Source organism: Fukomys damarensis, unplaced genomic scaffold (assembly GCF_012274545.1).
Source record: "Fukomys damarensis isolate Sample0158 unplaced genomic scaffold, DMR_v1.0_HiC HiC_scaffold_16, whole genome shotgun sequence".
Taxonomy (NCBI): domain Eukaryota; kingdom Metazoa; phylum Chordata; class Mammalia; order Rodentia; family Bathyergidae; genus Fukomys; species Fukomys damarensis.
The window spans coordinates 69,131,004-69,149,931 of record NW_022900928.1 but is presented as its reverse complement, the minus strand read 5'-3'; the positions used below and the strand labels follow the sequence as shown (position 1 = coordinate 69,149,931).

At 41.6% G+C, this 18,928-nt stretch overlaps 1 protein-coding gene and 1 pseudogene across 1 annotated transcript in view; one reads left to right on the top strand and one right to left on the bottom strand.

Moving 5' to 3' along the window:
- Sorl1 (sortilin related receptor 1) overlaps positions 1–18,928 on the bottom strand; it is a 159,462-nt gene that overhangs the window by 24,903 nt on the left and 115,631 nt on the right. Inside the window, exons 26-32 of the mRNA XM_033764392.1 lie at positions 12,911–13,036; positions 10,310–10,417; positions 8,291–8,422; positions 7,209–7,340; positions 6,453–6,587; positions 5,212–5,367; positions 2,326–2,475 (exon numbers count right to left, since the gene is read on the bottom strand). Coding sequence (XP_033620283.1) covers positions 2,326–2,475; positions 5,212–5,367; positions 6,453–6,587; positions 7,209–7,340; positions 8,291–8,422; positions 10,310–10,417; positions 12,911–13,036 — 939 coding nt within the window. The remainder of the gene's footprint in view (positions 1–2,325; positions 2,476–5,211; positions 5,368–6,452; positions 6,588–7,208; positions 7,341–8,290; positions 8,423–10,309; positions 10,418–12,910; positions 13,037–18,928) is intronic.
- On the top strand, positions 13,297–13,923 carry LOC104857999 (annotated as a pseudogene).

The following is an 18,928-nucleotide window of genomic DNA, read 5'->3' as shown; positions in this document are numbered from 1 at the left end:
GAAAGCCTCACATGAACTTAGGCTCTACTATCAAGTCAATGAGCCCATCATGGTCCCAGACCCACAGAGGGAAACCTGGCATCCTCCACCTTGTCTGGCAGCTATGGTATTCCAGTCATCCAGAGGAGACATCCTGATTGCATGGCCTGGGATACACCATGATATAATCCTCCTATTTCACCTTCACAGTCCCGTCACATTAACCTCCTCACTGGCGTTGGATTCCAATCTCACCTCTGCCTTCTTCTAACTCACTTCTCTCGTAACAAAGTCCAATGGCTCTCTATGAGCACAAGGCTAAATTTCTAGCATGGATGCCCTAACCAAGCCCCTGCTTGTCTCTGCACTCAACCTTTGCCCTTTGGCCCTCCTCAGACCTGTCTTCTTATGCTCCTGAGTCTCTGGGTGTTCACGCTGTCCCTAGGATGCCTGTCATTCATCATCTCACTGTTCTCCATTAATACTCTCAGAGCTAAGTAAGATGGTGTGCACCCATTGTCCTGACTATTCAGCTGAGGCTTCAGGACCACTTGAACCCTAGAGTTCAGGGCTACTCTGGGTAACACAGTAGAAAAACATTTCTCACAATAAACAAACAAACAAAAAAACACTCAGGAGTTATCAGCTAGATGCTTTTCCTGACCAGCTAGGTCCTATCTCTCCAGGAAGATAGCCAGATCTACCTCTGAACTATGTCAGCTCCTTGAAGACACTTCTGTTACTGCCCATCCTGTGCTGGGATGGGGCTAAGGATTCATGTTTCTCCCACTAGAATGTGTCCTCAATAGCCTGATCAGTGCCTGCTATATCCTGTGTGATCAATGACTATTTGTCCAACCAGAGTGAAGGATGTTACTGGACACACACCAAGTATCTAGGATAGCACAGAATTTATCACACTTGCTGATGCTAAGAGTCACACACGGATGGATTCCTGAGCATCCTCCCAGAAACTGCTCTGCACTCAATGGTCGAAGATGACCAAACTTACATTTTTCATAAACACTTCTCACATGATCCCACTGTTACATAAATTTCTTCACTCCTGAGTTAGAAGAATTAAGAGATAACTGATGTTCTCTGTTTTTAATCTTTAGTCTATCCTGAAATGGTAAGATTTGACAGAGTTTCATTTGGGGCTTCAATTTTCACTTAGGCATTGATAAAGGAAAAAAGAAAAGGACCAGAACAAGGATCAAAGAAGAGGAATGGAGACACCTGCTGCTTAGGTTAGGCCTACAGAAAGCTCTCTGTAGAGAGGCAGGTCAGACTTTGCCACTCACTCTATGATCACCAGAGGAAAAATCACACACAGACAAGCACGAAGACATGCTCTTCTTGGTAGTAAAGGGCATGCAATTGTCTGGGACACCTGTGTATAGTCAGTAGGCAACTAGATGAAGAGGAGACCCCCAAAAGGAGGGAGCCCCATTCTACAACTGTGTCCACCATCAGAGAAGCATGCTGATGATGAGTGAATGGGCACTGTTCAGCCACACACTTGCCAAACCTTTACAGTTCTACCCATAAGAACAGAGGTGGCCTTAACATGTAGCCAGGAGCCAGAGGCTCTCTCTTGGTGGCATAAGAAGGAAACAGATTACCTCAGCTCTCTGTCCTGACCTCCAGGCTGTCCACTTCTACCCCCTGCCTCCTGAGAGTCATCCTGATTTGTAGGACATCCTTGCTGAGCTCACACTGTGGACCTTAGTCAGCTCACAAGGCTGGGTCTCCCTCTATCACCTCCTCCAAGGGTCCTCCCTGGGCACACTGGAGAAGCAAGGGTCAAAACCCATTATGTTTGACAATTGCCAACGCAGAACCCATAGACAGTGGGTACATCAACTCATACTGGGCTCAGGTTCACCAACTGGAATTACCCTAGGGGCTAAGGCTCAGTTTCTTAATGAGGTGCTAGAGGTGATCCTGCTCAAACAGTATGGTCTCTACACCTTATAGGTACTCACTAAGTATTTCCAGAAGAATGAATACACATATGGAAAGTAATGGCTTTACCCACAGGTGTCTCAATCAGTTGAAATATTTAGCAAAATCCCTGTTTATTTTTCTCATTCATTCAGAAAATATTTTAATGAATCTGTTCCTGGTATTTAAAGTAAACCAATCACCTTATTTAAAAATGTGGCTATAATATGCTATGGGCTCCTGCAGGAAAGCCCCTATGGAGAACACTATAAAAGCATAGTTACACAAAAGTGCCTGGACTCACACACACACACACACACACACACACACACACACACACACAAATGAAGCTGGCTCTCTCAAGTCTGCACTGGGCTGGGCCTCCCTCCAAGTACTCACGACAGTTGGCTTCGTCCTGGCCACCTTGGCAATCCTGGTGACCATCACAGCGTTTCCAGTTGGGGATGCACTTCTTCGGTTGGTGGCACTCAAACTCAAATCGGTCGCATCGCCCAAGCTGGGTAGGAGTGGACGGGGCAGTGACATTTGCTAGAAGAGATTTTTAGAACTCACATGTCAGTATTGAGGAGCTTGGCAGGAAGGGCACCGACTCGGTGTGTTAGGAAAGTACAGGGCTGCAGGGATTGCTGTGGGCACCTGGAGACTCATGTGAGCTTTGGACCAAAACAGCAGACTGGATGCTGAGACATAATTTGCTCCCTCATAGCACCCAAAGACACATAGTTCAGAGACTGATTTTAAGGTCCTAAACCCACAAGGGCACGTATAATAAGAAATTAGACAAAAATAATGAAAGGAAGAAGGAAAGCAGACAGACAGTGGCAAGTGACTGAAGAGATCAGAGAGGCCTGTATTCTACCCTGATCTGCAAGAGGATAAAGACAAGAACTAATCAGATTAGTACTATGAATTCCTCAAAAAAGCTCTGAAACTGGCTCCTCTTAACTGGAAGTAAAGAAGGAGAAAAGTAAAATAAAGGAATCAACGGAAAGATGTCTAGGAAGAAGCTACACTCTCAGGCTGCGAGCACAGCCCCTAGCAGAATGCATAAAGCTTGAGTTCCATCTCAGTACCATAAAAACAACAGAAAAGAAATGACTGCATTCTCTATCTCGCCTCCACCAAACAGCCCCATGAGACAATTACCACATATATCATCCCAATAGGACTGCTAAGTTGTCATTTGAACAAAATAAAAATAGAGAGCAGCTCAGAGAGGCACAGTGAGAGCAAGAACATCTTAGCATACGCCTGGGATTAAACCTGCAGACTGCAGAATGTGAAGATCTCATTTCTTGTCCCAAGAATCCCACAAAGGAGATCCCTGTTGTCTAGGCAGGAGCTAGTAGGAATCTTCTCTGGGGAAAATGATCAGCCTCAGAGATAACTTTAAAATTGTCATGGTCCTAGAAAGTTAGCCAAAGCAAATGATGCGCTTATTCCTGGACAAGAAGGGAATCTTTGCAATGCCCCAAGAGAGGAAGGGAGGCTATCACCATGCATCAGCACGTGTCTTATTGGAAAATGGGCTGAAGGGGAGAGATACGAGAAAGAGAAAGCAGGTAGAAGGCTTCGACACTAAAGAAATAGGAAGTAACAGCTGGAGAAAACACCGAGTTTGAATTTGTGCCAACCATCTACACAGAAAGAAGACGCAAGCTGAATGAGATATGCAATTAGGGATCTGCTCACTAGATTAGTCAGAATCTGCTAGGGTATGTTACTGTCCTGGTCAGACTTTTAATAATTAAAAACAATTTTCAGAGAAGGATCAGCAAGTTATTCAATAGCCAGGCTTTGAAAGGAAAGGGGGGAGATAACCGATTTCTTTTTTTATAGTTCATTTTAGTTTGAGAAGCATATAACAGGCAATAATGATTTGCCTATTATCGTGATAGACACAGCAAAAGATTCAACGTAGTATACAGTATGATGCCTAAAGAGGAGTTCCACATAACTGCTACACACACACACACAGAGAGGTCTACACACATGAGAAAATTAGAAAGCCATATAGGGCAGGTCATAGTCAAGAATCCAAAAGGTCAAGGGGTAAGTCCAATGAGATTGGAAAATACCTGCACATGATGTCAAGGAGTTGGGGAAAGTGGAGCGCTGGAAAACCTCTGGAGGTGAGGTTTGAAGGGGAGACTCAATCCACAGTCATTTGAAGCAAGAATTTCAAATTTCAGTGAACCTAAAAAGCACATGGGGATCTCCTGGACCCCACCCACCTCAGGCGATTCCATTATAGGTAGTCAGTGGACCATACTTCGAGGAATACTTATGACATAGCAAGGTCACTTTTCTGTAAACTCCAGACTTCAGTTTCCCATGATGGACGGAGGGTTTCAGGGACAGGAGAAGTAGCAGAGTGAGGTAGAAGGCACAGGAGTTTCTACTAAGGGCAGAGGCCTTGCTGCAGACACATGTACAGGTGGGAAGGAAGCAAGTCTGTCTGGCACGAATGAGGGCTGATGTAAGAATTAAGGGAGGCAAGGAGGAATCAGCTCACACAGGGCCTTGGAAGCAGGAATGAATCATCAATGATTGATCTTCTAGAAAAAAATGACAAGAGGAAATCATTGGTGACTTTTAAATAGGGAAGCAACAGAATGAACAGTCATACAGGAAGAAAATCAGACTGTTGGACGTCTGCTGGAAGGATTATGCAAAGCGTAGTAAACATGTCTCTATTCTCCTCTTGTTAATGACTTTGAAACCGACTCCTCCTTAGGGAGGAGCACAGCATCCTTAACTTGTTCTGCTCCCAGTGGAGGGGACACACGAAATGCGATCTGGAAGGCCCAGGCCTCTAGCCTGGCAGTTCCAACACAGACCTGTAGCTACCTCTGCATTCAGCCACTAGATGGCAGTGCTCACTCTTCCTTTGGAAGCAGAGGCCCAACAACCCTGCAAGCCAGAAAATTGTGCCTTCTACCCTGAGTTTAACATACACTCACAAACCTCCCTATCATCCCAACTGCAGTTTCCCACTGAGAAGGAAGCAGAGGCTGCCCTACCACAGCAGGGGCGGGAAGCAGGTGGCTGGACTTTTCTGGCAGGGAGCTTGGAGAGCTGTTTGGAAAATGAGATGCTACAGTTTCAGGCTCCCAGAGCCTTCTATCCAGGAGCATCACCGGAAGTCTCCATGCCTGAAAGGCATGATGTTGGTGAGAGGCACAGGGTGTGGACAGGCTGTGCTCCTGGAAAGTCCACTCCCCACATCTGGAGCCACAGGAGGGAGTGAGGGACAGGACTCACCAAGGAAGGGGCAGGCTTCCTCATCTGAGCCATCTGCGCAGTCCCGGTACCCATCACACACCCAGGTGTCCATTACGCAGGCCCCGTTGCTGCAGCGGAAGTAATTGGGCAGGCAGGTGGAGAGCCCAGGTGTTGGGGAGGGAAGAAGGTTTGAATCTGAGGGAAATACCAAGTGAGGAAATTCAGGGCATTACTAGAAGCTTGATCTCTGACCAAATGTGTCCAAAACCTAGTGCACATGTCCTAGTTTTAGCTACTCCAGCTGAGAGCCAGTGACAAGCACAGCTTAGAACAGCAGCCCATCTGCAAATCACTCTCAGTGGGATGTCAGAATAGGAGATACTCTTCTCTTTAGGGTAGTGGAGTTACCATACTATCATATGGATACAAGCTAGTAAGTCAGGTGAGTTTGCTTTTGTGAGGACTTGTGAAATCTGATGGGAATAGGTGGCCTAGAAGGCACTGGATGACTGGAGAAGTACTGCTGTTCCAGTTCATTCATCATAATGACCCCGATGCTTGGCTTGGAGGTGAGAACGCCAAGAGGGAAACAGAAAGGGTATGTATGCCGCATCAGTGCTCTGTGATGTATCACAGTGCATGCAGGACCTTGCAGATTCTCATTCAGTCAGTGTGGACAGGGCCACCAATTCATATCCTCTCTCTCTCTCTCTCTCTCTCTCTCTCTCTCTCTCTCTCTCCCTCTCTCTTTCTCTCCAACCCTCCCCTCACCCCTCTGTGTTATTAGGGATTGGCCCCAAGGTCTTGGCACAGAGTTACACCATAGTACTTTTGAACATTTTTAAATTTTGAGATTGGGTCTCAAAAAGACCTCTACGTTGCCCAGTTTGGGCTCAAACTTGCAATCCTCCTGCTTCAGCCTCCCAGAGTGCTGGGATTACAGTCCTGCACCACCACACCCAGTTGAGATTCTCTATTTCTAACAAGCTCAAGGAGATGCAGATGCTACTGGTCTGCAGACTACATTCTGAGCAGCAATGCTCTAGACTTCTGGCAATGGCTTACAAAATCTGCAAAGAATAACCTTGGGAACAGGAGAAATCAACTGCCCTGATTTCAAAATGAGAGAGGGGCTAAAAAAAAAATCTCAAGGTCACAACTCAAAAAAAAAATCCAAAAATGTAAGGAATATGTAAGGCCCTACAAAGTTAGATTCTGTGCAGACAGGTTAGACTGTTCTGGTGCCACAATCGGTCAGGTACCACCCTGGGGCCTCTCACCTCCACAATCCTTCTCTTCGGACCAGTCCCCACAGTCATTCTCCCCATCACATTTCCACCTGTTGGGGATGCAGTGGCCATTTTCACACCGGAACTGGAAGTATCGGGAACAGTTTGGCACTTCCGTGGGGTTTTCTGCAGAGAGCAATCACACCATGTAATTTCCCCCGGACACTATGCTCCCTCCTGTACACCTGCCCCTCAAAACTTAAGACTGGGGCCACCTGCACTCCCCTTCCAGAGACCATATGCTCCCGCCATGACCCGAGGAACGACAAAATACACCCACAAACTTAAAAGCACTCAATTCGCAGCCTTCCACTCTTGTTTCTCAATCCTACATTTGGGTATTGTTGGAAGAACCGTCAGGTTTTCATTTTCACATTTCATGAAAGGAATAACCTAAGTACTGACGGTAATTCAGTGGTGATGCTGTAGTCTGTAACTTCAGGGAAGAGCAACTACACTGTGTCATATTTGCCTTGAGTCCTCACCTAGCCTATTTGCCTATATATAATGTGATCCTCCCAATTGGGGAAAGGACAGGACACGAGATGAACATGTCCCTGGCACCTATAAGCTCTCAGGTTCCCACTTCATTTAATTCTTCATTTGGGGAGTCAAGAACTGTAGTAGGTGCTGCAAAGGAAGGAGAAGACAGTCTTCAGGGTGACTTCTAGCTAATGTTTTCTCCTTAACTACAGGTATCATTGTCCCAAAAGGCCAGGATACACAGAGGCAGCTCTAAACTCTCACCACAGTTGGCTTCATCAGAGTCATCGCCGCAATCATCCATTCCATCGCATTTCCAAATCAAACTGATGCACACTCCATTCTGACACTGGAAACCGAATGCATCACACACCTTGTGGAACTCAGGATCGTGGGCTACATAAGGAAAAAACACCTGTCAGTCCAGATTACTTCTGTGCTGGGGAAGTCAAAGCAACTGCGCTTCCTCAAAAAGAAGGTGGAAGAGCAAACTGAATCTTTACAGAAAATACCTTTTGTTAATTAGCCCATTCTGTAAAACTTTATGAGTGCTGTTACAGACTGAGTTTATCTTCCCAAAATTAATAAGTTGAGGTCCTAATCCCCAGGACTTCAAATATGTGACTGTTCTGGGCATAATGTTTAAAGAGGTAATTAAAGTTAAAATGAGGGCATGAGGGTGGGCCCTATACATGAGCGGTATTCATATAAATTCAGGCACAGGCATGTGGAGAAGCATGACCATGCGAAGATACAGGGAAAAGATAGCCATCTATCAGGTCAAGAAAAAGATCTCTGAGGAAATCGACTCTGCTAACACCTTGATCTTGGTCTTCTAGTTCTAGACAGTGAGCAAATACATTTCTCTTGTGTTAGAGAAATGTACTCAGAGCACTTTGTGGCCCAAGCCAACAAATATAAACGGGGCACTGTTTGAGGAACGGGGCTATCTCAGTGAATAAAACAAAGCCCCTGTTGTGGTGAAACTCATGCTAACAGGAGAGGTAGACAGTAAAATAAGTACGTAGTGTATACAATGGGGAAAAGTGCTGTGAAGACCTCAGGGAGAGGGGCATGGAGACTGGCCACTGCGTACAGAATGGAAAGGAAGGCCTCTGGACAAGGTGACACTTCAGCCAAGATCGTGGGCCTTCTCCACTGAGTGGGGCCTAATCCCCTTATACATGTTCTTACAGCTAAAAAGCAGCACTTCTTAAGCAAGAAAACTTAAGTCAGAAAAGGCAAACGTAGACACTCTGTTGAGACTCATTAACCAAGCAGAAGTGCATTCCAAGGTAGTGCAACCTCATGCTCATGAATGAACTCTGGCCGCCGGCCCCACTCACAGCATCCAGCGAAGGCAGGATCCTCATCTGATCCATCCCGGCACTGGATGATCCCATCACACACCATGGAGTGGAACAGGCACTGCTGGCGATTCTTACACACGAAGTCCATGAAGCGTGTACAGAGAGGTTCTTCAAGAGGGCAAGGGGGAGAAATGGCAATGAGCACTGGGGGCCAGCTGGGCAAATGAGACTGATACAGAGGTACATTCAGGAAACAACAGTCACAGCTACTGCTGATCAAGCACTCGCTTTACACCAAGGTCAGAGCTAAAGCACTTGTCATAAAGAGCATCATTAAACCCTAAAGATAGCATTATAAGATATTTAATCATCTCTGTTTTAAAATGAAAAAAGTAACAGTAACAGCATCAAGTACTGTGCCAAGAATAAACAATTAATGAAGGAGAAGCCAAAGTGAAATCCAGAGCCAATCGACATCAAAGCCAGTAAGCCAACTACTAATATGATCCTGACTAATCCAGGGGTTGGTAAACTTTTTGTTTATGGGACCAGTGTTATGAACTGAATTATGCCTACCCTTCCTCCCCAGAATTCTTCTGTTGAAGCCCTAATCCCCCAGTGCAAATGTATATGGAAAGGGGACTTTTAAAAAATGTTAGTAAGGTTAAATGAAGTCATAAGAGTTGGGCCCTAATCCAACAGGATCAGTGTCATAAGAAGAGATAACAGAGAGAAAAGGCCATGACAGCACACAGTAGAAATGTGTGGCCTTCACAGGTGAATCACAACTGCTTATTTCCTGGGTCTCCAGCCCAACAGCCTTGAGATTTGAATTGTGACTTCAGCTGCCATGAATCTCCAGCCTGCCAGTTCACCCTGCAAATTTTGCATTTGCCAGTCCCCATAATCATGTGAAACAAGAACTTATAATAAATTTGTCTCCCTCTCCCTCTCTCTCTCTCTCTCTCTCCCTCTCTCTCTAATATACTATTGGTTTTATTTCTGTGAAGAATCCTACTAACAGAACCAGACAGCAAAGATGTTAGACTCTGCAAACATACAGCCTGCTACTCAGTTTCACCACTACAGCATAAGAGCAGCCTATGCAATACACAAACAAATAGCGGTTACTGTGCTCAAATACAACTTCGTTTGAAAGACTAGATTATTGGCTGAATCTTGCTAGTTCACCACCCCTTACACAACATATTCGTTCTCACTGTGGATTGCACATTAGAAATACTTGAACATTGTTTTAACAAAAAAGACAAAAAAAAAAACCATGCTAGTTCACCACCCCTTACACAACATATTCGTTCTCACTGTGGATTGCACATTAGAAATACTTGAACATTGTTTTAACAAAAAAGACAAAAAAAAAAAAATCCATGGCTCAATCCAGATTCTAATCAACTGAAAATGTCTGGAGTTGATGCCCAGGCACTCATGCTTTTCAAAGCTCTGCAGGTGGTTCCACTGTATACTCAAGGGTAAACACCACTAAGCCAAGATGATCTGAAAAAGATTGGGGATAGAAAGGATCACCTGACATATAAATGCCTCCTAAGTGACAATCAGCAACATTGACGAAACCCATCAAGAAGAAGCAAGTGCCTAATTGAAAATAAATGGTTGATTTGTAGTAACCCTTCAAATCCCAGCATTCCATTTTTGGAACACCTGTGACAATGGAACATGATAAAATTTTTTCTCCCCAAATTTTTGTTCCTTGACTTTTTCTATGTAATATAGTGAATCTCATGCAAACATTCAAGAAATCGCCACATTCAGTATAAATGGGGTATACATGTCAGCCAAACAATAATATTCTCCCAAGTATAAACTCATCCCACAGTCACTGACCCTGGCCCTCTTCCTGCTCTCCTCTGCCCAAACCGAGTCTCCCTGCCCAATCAGCTCCTAAATCCTGGCCCCCACGCCATGGTTAAGGGTTAAAAGCTAACCAAGAAGAGGAACTGAAGAAACAAAGGGATTTGATCCAACTGATGCTCCTCATTCACAACAACCAGGCCTCGGTGCAGGGAGCAGACTCACCACAGTGCTGCTCGTCTGAGCCATCAGAGCAATCCCGCAGACCATCACAGTGTTTGCTAGATGGGATACATGTGCCATTGGGGCAACGGAATCCATTGCACTTCTTCTCTGAAATGTAATGCAACAACAGCAAAGAATGACAAAGAAGAAACAGGCAGGCACTCACATCCCTTATTAGCAGGGTATAAATCTGTATCAGCCCTAAGACAATTCAATCACATGTAAATATACTTGGACCCAACAATTATAAATGTAGAAATGTGTTGTACAAAACTAAAAAATGATGTAAATATAAGGTAAAAATCTGTACTTAATTTTAAGTACAAGTGTTACATTGTGTTGCTATTTGTAACAGATCAAAAACCACCTGGACATTCATCATTAGGGGACTGTTTAATAAATGATTGTACATTGGAACACTAATTAAATTAAAGAACACTAATTAATTAAAGAAGAGCAATACCGAAAATTTTCTCCCAGATACAGAGTTATGTGAAAAAATAAAGTACAACATCACATGCTCAGTATAATATTATTTGTATAAAACAGGACAAGAACACAGAGTTTATTTCGATTTTGTTTAAATAGTTATGTATGCATCACCACAACAAGTACATTCTTAAAGACATACTTTATTCCATTTTTTGCCATTTGAAAGTCAGAATGTACTTACACAGACCTTGATGGTATGGATAGATCACTCAATATGCTCACTTGATACAATCAAGAGATGTGGTAAACACAAGATGTACAAGGCTGCTGCCAGTGTAATGCAGCAGAATACATTACAGTTAACTTGGATTATAGTAATTGAGAGGTGAACCATGCAATAGTGATAAAAAGTATTGTAGCATAAACAGATAAGACAGTGACACTGTTGTCTATTACTATCACATGCTATATGTAACTGTATGTGCTATACTTTTATACAACTAGAGTACAGTGTGTTTTTTTACCACCACACACACTTGGGTACAGCATCGAACTATGAGAGTGACTACAATGTTAGTAGGCAACAAAGTTTCAGCTCCATAATAATCTCAAGGGATCACCATCGTTAATTCTGTCTGTCACAGAAATACCATTATGCACTGCATGACTATATATGCACAAAAGTGTTCTGAAAGGAAATTAAAGCATGGTTTCCTATGGGGACAGGGTCAGAACAGGGCAGATAGGCAGAGCAACTTCTACTGTGGTGTTTTTATACTTTTTCCAGTTTGAACTAGGTAAATGTATTATATAGTCAAAAATTAAGTATATTTTTGGAACAAAAAGAAAAGTTTCAGGGACTAGAAGAAAAATTAGGACACGAATCCCCATTATAAAATCCTAGATTTTTAAATCGCTTTGAATCACTTGCAACCTTAGTTCTTCAGGCGTTCTAACACAAAACCCTTTTGGAAAAAGTCTGCCTAAAAATATTTAAGAATCTGAAATTTCACAACCAGTTCCAGGGGAAATTAAGCTACAACCAAGGCGTCTTCATCAGAAGCTGTAACACTAGTTTACCCTCTTTCCTAATCAGAGAGTTACTGCTCAGCATTAGACTTAAACATCAGTTCTACCAGAGTAGCAGTAGCCTTGCAAAACCAGTGTTTGGCAGATAGTTCCATGAGGACTAGGTAAAAGGCAAGAAAATGTGTATCACAGGGGTGCTATCATTGACCTGCAGTTGGGAGGTGGGGCCCGGCTGGAAGTACGTCACTGGGAGTGTGTCCCGCTAAGCTGTGTCTCCTTCCTTAGCTCCCACTTTCCTTCTCTGCTTCCTGCCACCATGATGCGAGCAGTTTTTCTACACTATGTCCCTCTGCCATGGTGTTTCTGCACTGGAGCCAACCCAGCAAGGACCAAGAGCCCAAATTAGCCTTTCCTCCTTTAAATGAGGGCTTTCAGTTGTCGCAGTGATCAGAAAAGTGACTAAGACAATATTCTAGGAAATATCTCAAAGGAAAAAACAGGATTTCACTTCTAAGGACCTGAATGGCTGTACTAGCACAACAATGTAAAACTAAAAGCACTCAAAGACCCAGGCAGGAATCAACTAAATAAACCAAGTGGTAAAAATAAGAACTGAATATGGAGCCTCCATAAAACATGCTAACTACAGAAAATACAGATACATAGAAACAACTTCTTAAAGTCTTGTAAAGTGAAAGAAATTATGACATTTTATGCACGTACTAACTCCCCATGATGTATGTAATCATTATATACTGTGAACTTGCACTAATAATTTTTTTTAAAAGAAAGCAATACAAAGACATGTAGACAGTAAGTACAATCCTATTAAATTTTGCAATGTTTGGCAAAAGGATAAGGACAGAAAACTTTAAGAATATTTAGTGTCAAACAGCACCTTGAATTCTGTTGCTATGGTGTGGTGGCATTTAATTCTTGTTTGTGTGAGAGACAAAGTCCTTGTCAGAGAATGAAAGCTACATGGTCTACTGAAGACATCACAGGGAGGAGGTGCGCTTGTTCAGGTGAGAGGAAACCTAGGCGTGGCAACCCAGGATTCCATCTCCTGTCCTGGCTGCTGCCTCATCCTGAACAGCAGACACTGAGGAGGCTCCAGAGCGGCGGGGCATCTGCACTTACCACAGCTGACAGGATCCTCATCAGAACCATCTTGGCAATCTGTGTCACCGTCACATGCCCATCGCTGGGGGATGCAGTGCCCATTGTGGCACTGGAAGTTGGAGGTCTCACAGGTGTGATAGATGGCTGTCGACAGAGAAGAGAGGGAGTCACACTTCCCTCCTCTCCTCCCCACTATCAAGGGTGAACAGAGAAGAGGCTGTGCCATAGGGTTATGGCATGAACTGCTGGAGCACCTGCAAGGACTCAGGCACCTGGGGCTGACCTTAGGTAGAAGCCACTCCCTCCACAGGTAGGGACTCAAGTCTCTGTGCTACACAGTGGTGTAAACACCACTACCCTGGCCTGCATGCCAGCCTAAAACTCACTCCTCTTCACAACAACCTATGAGGTCAGTATTATTCCCTTTCCACAAATTAGAATCAGGCTTGGGAAAATGAGGAAACTTGAATATAATAGTGCAGCTTGTACTTTTTCTATGACACCTTGTGACTTTATCCTCTCATATATGTCCTCTTTTTCACCCAGATGCTATGAAATAAGGAAGTGTGCCTTGTGCCCTGGAGATAAAAGTTCTACACCTGGTCCAACCTGAAGCCTCAATTTTATCGCCTTATATTGATATCTAAGTGATTTTTGAAGGTCTGAAGGGCCGTGACTTTATAAAACTCCAAAAAAATAGACCCAATTTCAACTTCAGACCCCAAGAACATTAAGATTCATCCAGCTCCAGGGGAACAAGGTCATGAGTACTCGAGGGTTTAGGGTTCTGTGGCCATTTATTCTGCCTTCTGTTTCTGCATCTTTCACAGAGCTTCCAGCAGCACCGTGTTGGAACAGAGCTACCGAAGGTTCAAAACCTCTGTGGTGCACTGGAGCCACTACAAGGAGGGAAGAATTTGCCATTTTCTGTGGAAAACAAGTGGCGGTTAATGACTATGATAACCTTGTACTTTGGACCTGGATTTGCAACAGCTTTCTTTAGAAGGAGACGCCAACTGCTTAAGAAATAAAGATGTTTTTAACATCCCCTGTCACAGATGTGGAGAACTTCTCAAGAGATGTAATCTCTTTAGAAACAGGTCAAACCCTTGAATTTACATGGCATACTAGGTACATCTGTGAATGACCCTATGACATGAATGCCTAATGCCTCTTCTCTGAAACACAGAGTGTGATTATTGAACGTGTGCTTTTTTATTTTTTGGAGATTTCTTCAGCATTAGCTTCTCAATCAATTGTATATTACTTAGTTTTTTTCATAGTTTTAAATTTTGAGAATTTAATTTTTTGATTCTCAGGTCAGAGCCTCATTGGTAATTTGTTATATAGTGACATTTGTGGTTGTAATTAATTTAAAGGGAGAAAACAGATGTACTTTCAGTTTTCATCTTTATTTTAAAGGAATGATTTTTTTCTCCATAAGTAATAATCAATAATTTTTCCCCTCATTAATTGTACTGTTAACCAGTAAATATAAGACATAGATAAGAGCATGTTCCCAATTTATTCTGGAGCTTTAGCTATAATGTGCCCTGAGTAGAAGGTAAAAGATACAATGGTTCTGATTGCTGATCTTATCAATAAATTATTTATACATAGTGGAATGCTGCTTATCACTTAAAAGCAACTCATTTTGTAGGACTCTATAGTAGGCAGGGAAAAATTAACTAGCTGCCAAATATTAATCCTGGCTTATTCACTTTTGGAATACTACAGATATTAGATGGATGCTATAAGAAGGCATTGAGGATTGGCAGTCTGTCCTCTAAATATTTTGGTAAGAGGGTGCAACACTGTTTCCAAACCAACCATTTAAAAACTAGGACATTCATATAAAAGTACATTTCTGGATTCCTGAAAAATCATTCTGAACAATTCCGCTTCCCTTCATGGAACAAAAAAGCTACTGGGCCAATCCGCATCATAAAATTAGATTTCCTTTTGGACCCTGGTATAAAACCAATTCGCTAGAACCTTTAAATTTTGATATTTTTGTCAATTTATATGCTATAGGCCATCTTTAGCTTCTTTTTAATAACCCTCTAGTAATCTTCATTCTACTAACTTCCCAGATGATCCTGTACTTTTCTGTCACTATTTCTTATTATCCAGTGATAAATCAATGTCTTGCTCTGGTGTTTTTCTATGGAATCTGAAGATTTTTTTTAATCTTTGGAAACAGTATAGGCAAAAGTAAAAGCATGTTTGAAGTCATTATGAACTCTGGATTCCAATCTTTGTTATTAAATTATATATATATATAAAAATTTACCCAAAGCTTCAAAGAAAAGAGGTCTCAGAACCTAGAACAAGCTAATCTTCTGGACAGTTGACAGCAACATCCACCAACCAGTAATAAATTTTAAAAAAGAGGAGAAAGAAGAGAAGGAACAGGAGGGGCTAGAAGAAGAGGAGGAAGAAAAGGTGGAGGAAGAGCAGTAGCAGCAGCAGCTAGTGAAACAGAGAAACACTATTATAAATGAACAGCCTCATTTCCATCCATGGGTTGAGGTCACCGGAAATCATTTATAAACATCTCAAAATCTTGGTCAAAAACCAAGATTCAAGTGTATAATGTCTGCCTCAAACCCAACCAACACTATAAGTGCATTTTCCATCAGATTTCCCTTTCTCTGAGACAGAAGCTGTTTGTGTCTATTTGTTGTTGAAAAAAGCCAGTACTGGCATTGTTTACAACCAGAATAAAATAATTTACAGTAATCCTTTGACCCACAAGGGAAACATCTGAGATGTCTGAAACTTTGGATATCACTGAACCCTGTATATATCATGCTTTTCCCATGTATACACACCAACAATGAAGTTTCATCATATACCTAGTAAGAGATTAACAAAGACCAATAATGAAATACAATAACGATAAGATTATCAATGCTAAAAGTCATTTAAAACTTAAGAATTATTTATTTCTGGAATTTTCCAGATAAAATTTTTGGACCATGGTTGATGACAGGTATCTGAAGTGATGGAAAGCAAAATCATCGATGAGAGTGAGGGTGATGGAAGAGGCTACTATAACCTAGACAGGCTCTTTGTTAGTTTCTGTGTGAACAGGGCATCTTCTTAAGAGAAGGAGGCAAAACAAACAAAAGTGGGTTGTTGAAAGCAAACTACAATTTTCTATTCAATTGGGTAACTGGCAATAAACTGCTCAAAGGTTGGGGAAATTGGCTTTCTCTGAAGCTGCTTTTTGCACCAATTGGAAATACAAAGAATCTGACTTTTCAAACCACTTAAAACAAGTATGATCCATTATGAGTCTTTTCATCTAATTCATCTATCTGAATACCAAGGCTGAGTTTGGCAGCATGGAAATAAGCCAATGAGAAGTTTCAGTATTTACAATTATTGCCACTTAGAATTCTTAAACATATTTTTAAAATATACTTATCTCTAGAGCTGGGGATGTAGCTCAGTAGCACTGTGCCTGCTTGGCAGGCACAAGGTTCTGAGTTCAATTCCCAGTATCAGAAAATATATATATACTTATCTCAGCTAGGAAGAATAAACAAATCATGCATGTTACAAGAGTTTCTGCACCAGTAACAGCTATCATCTGGAATCTTTTTTATTTATTGGTGTCACAAGTCTGGCAGATTTAAAAAAGATTCCTCAACAAAGCTTGCTTGCTTTCATAAAATATAAAGTTACCTAAATTGATTACCAAGCTAATCCATTTGTTATTCAGCCTATGCACTCTATTTTTAATTGAAAACAATTTCAAACTGCTAGCAGGGTTTCCAAATGACAATTCTGGGAGGCATGTCTGAGATCTCCAAATACAATCCCAGAAGCTGAGATCAGAAACATTCATTGGTTTGCACAATTACACTCAAGTGGTCAGGCATGACCAGAATACACAGCAGATTATCTTTTTCTGGAATCTTCTTTCTCCTGAGTAACTTACTAGGCTCTGACTTTCAATGCCTCATAAATAACATGTTTAAAAATTGTTTTAACTACAAAGATAGAGGAAATTGACAAATCTAGACTGAAGAATTTAGGGAAGAAAAGAAAAATCTTCTGCACAATAGAATTCACTATAAATGTGGGGACAGAAGGATTAACTGAATAAATAGCCATGAAGAGGGGAGTATAAGATTCTGATACAAGTCATTATCCTAGACTTACTCTCTGACTTAGATTTTCCCTGACTTACCAAGACATTCTGGAACACCTGACCAAAAGCATCAGTCAAGCAAAAGTGGAATAAAACAGATGAACTGTGTACTCCAGTGAGGAAAAGTACTGCCTCCTTTCTTACAAACACTCCACCATTGGGAAGTGCATGAGGAAAAAGAAATGTGAATATAAATACAATTTGAATAATCAATGATATAAAAGAAAAAAGAAAGCATAAAGAAAAACATTAAAAGAGACATATGAAAAAGAATTAAACAGATAATCAAGATACAAAAACTATAATCATGGTAATAAAAAATTCAACAGATATATAAAACAGCAGATTAGATTTAGCTGAAAAGAGAACACTTGAATTAGAAGGTAAATGAGAAGAAGTAACTCAGAATCTAGCACAGAACCCCAAAGAGATAGCAAAAATAAAAACAGAAGGCATAAATAAAAGAATGAGAGAGTTCAACAAATGGCTTATAGCAATTGCTGACAATAAGACCAGAAAAAGTAGCTAAGAACCATCTCTGAATTATAAGCTATTGTAACCCAGAAATGATGATAAACAAATTCATCTTAAAAAGAAAACAAGACTCAAGCAAGATAAATAAAAATAACTGCACACATAGGTAGGGAGACTGTGTAAAAACAGCAATAAATAAAGGTAAAGGAATGATATTAAGAGTAACACATGAAATTCTAAAAGTAATAGCTAAAAGAAATCAAATGTATGTGCCCAGAACCAAGGAGGAGTGAATTGAAGAGAATAAAGACCACCTAGACCCTCATGCCTAGCAAAAGAGAAAACAGAACAAGCATGGAAAATGTACACACACCAAGGCCAAAGGTTGGGGGGGGGGTCAGCTGGCCCTGACTTTTCTTTGACATTATACATAGCTAATTTAATGTATCAGGAGATGAAATGTCACATCATACATCATAATAATCGCACATTAGATCTCTAACACGAGAAGAAAAAGGATCATCCTTAAAAGACCTGAATAAACACCTACTGGAACAAGACTGCAGCTGAGTGGCAAGAACTATAAATTTTCCCAGTGAGCCCTAGCATAAAAAATTCAGATAGGTGCCAGGGATTTAGCTCAGTGACACTGCACCTGCATCTCAAGTGCAAGGTCCTCAGTTCGATCCCCTGTACCAAAAAAAAAAAAAGAAAGAAAGAAAGATAAAACTGGGAGTGTATGACAAACCCACCCACAGAACTGAAGTTGGTAATTCATCCTGGAAGACCAGCAATATGCTGCTGAAATACAAGACTGACTAATGTGACTGTGCAAACAAGATGTTCTATCACACTGCAAATCATAAACTAAAACGCCTAAGTGTGTCCTTCTCATTTATTAACCAATTATCCATCTAAACCCAAGGTTTCCAGACAGTTTCTGTGTGTTTCCTGGGCTAATAGCAGCTCCTTCACCCACCTATACGGGCCACAGTTGTACACAGAAGCGCTTTCCAGAAGCAGAAGTATAGATGCTAAGACTGCATCAGAAAGAACATGAGGGAGCTTTCTCAGGGACTGCAATGTGTAATATCACTGAGCACCCTAAGTGATGTATACAGTTACTATCTTGAGTATATGTGGCCACCATCTTGGATATGGGAGACAAAGTTCTACCTACTGCTCCCACCATAATATATGTGGCCACCACTCATTCGTTTATTCATTCATAAAAATCTATAACAAACATCAATGAACCCAGAGAAAGAATTAGAATACTGTCCCTATCTTACACACACTGTATTCTATTCGCATTTATAGTGTTTCCAACTTCATTTTCAGTGAAATTTTATCTCAAACAGACACAAGTAAAGTTTACATTTTAATCGTTTAGGAGACCC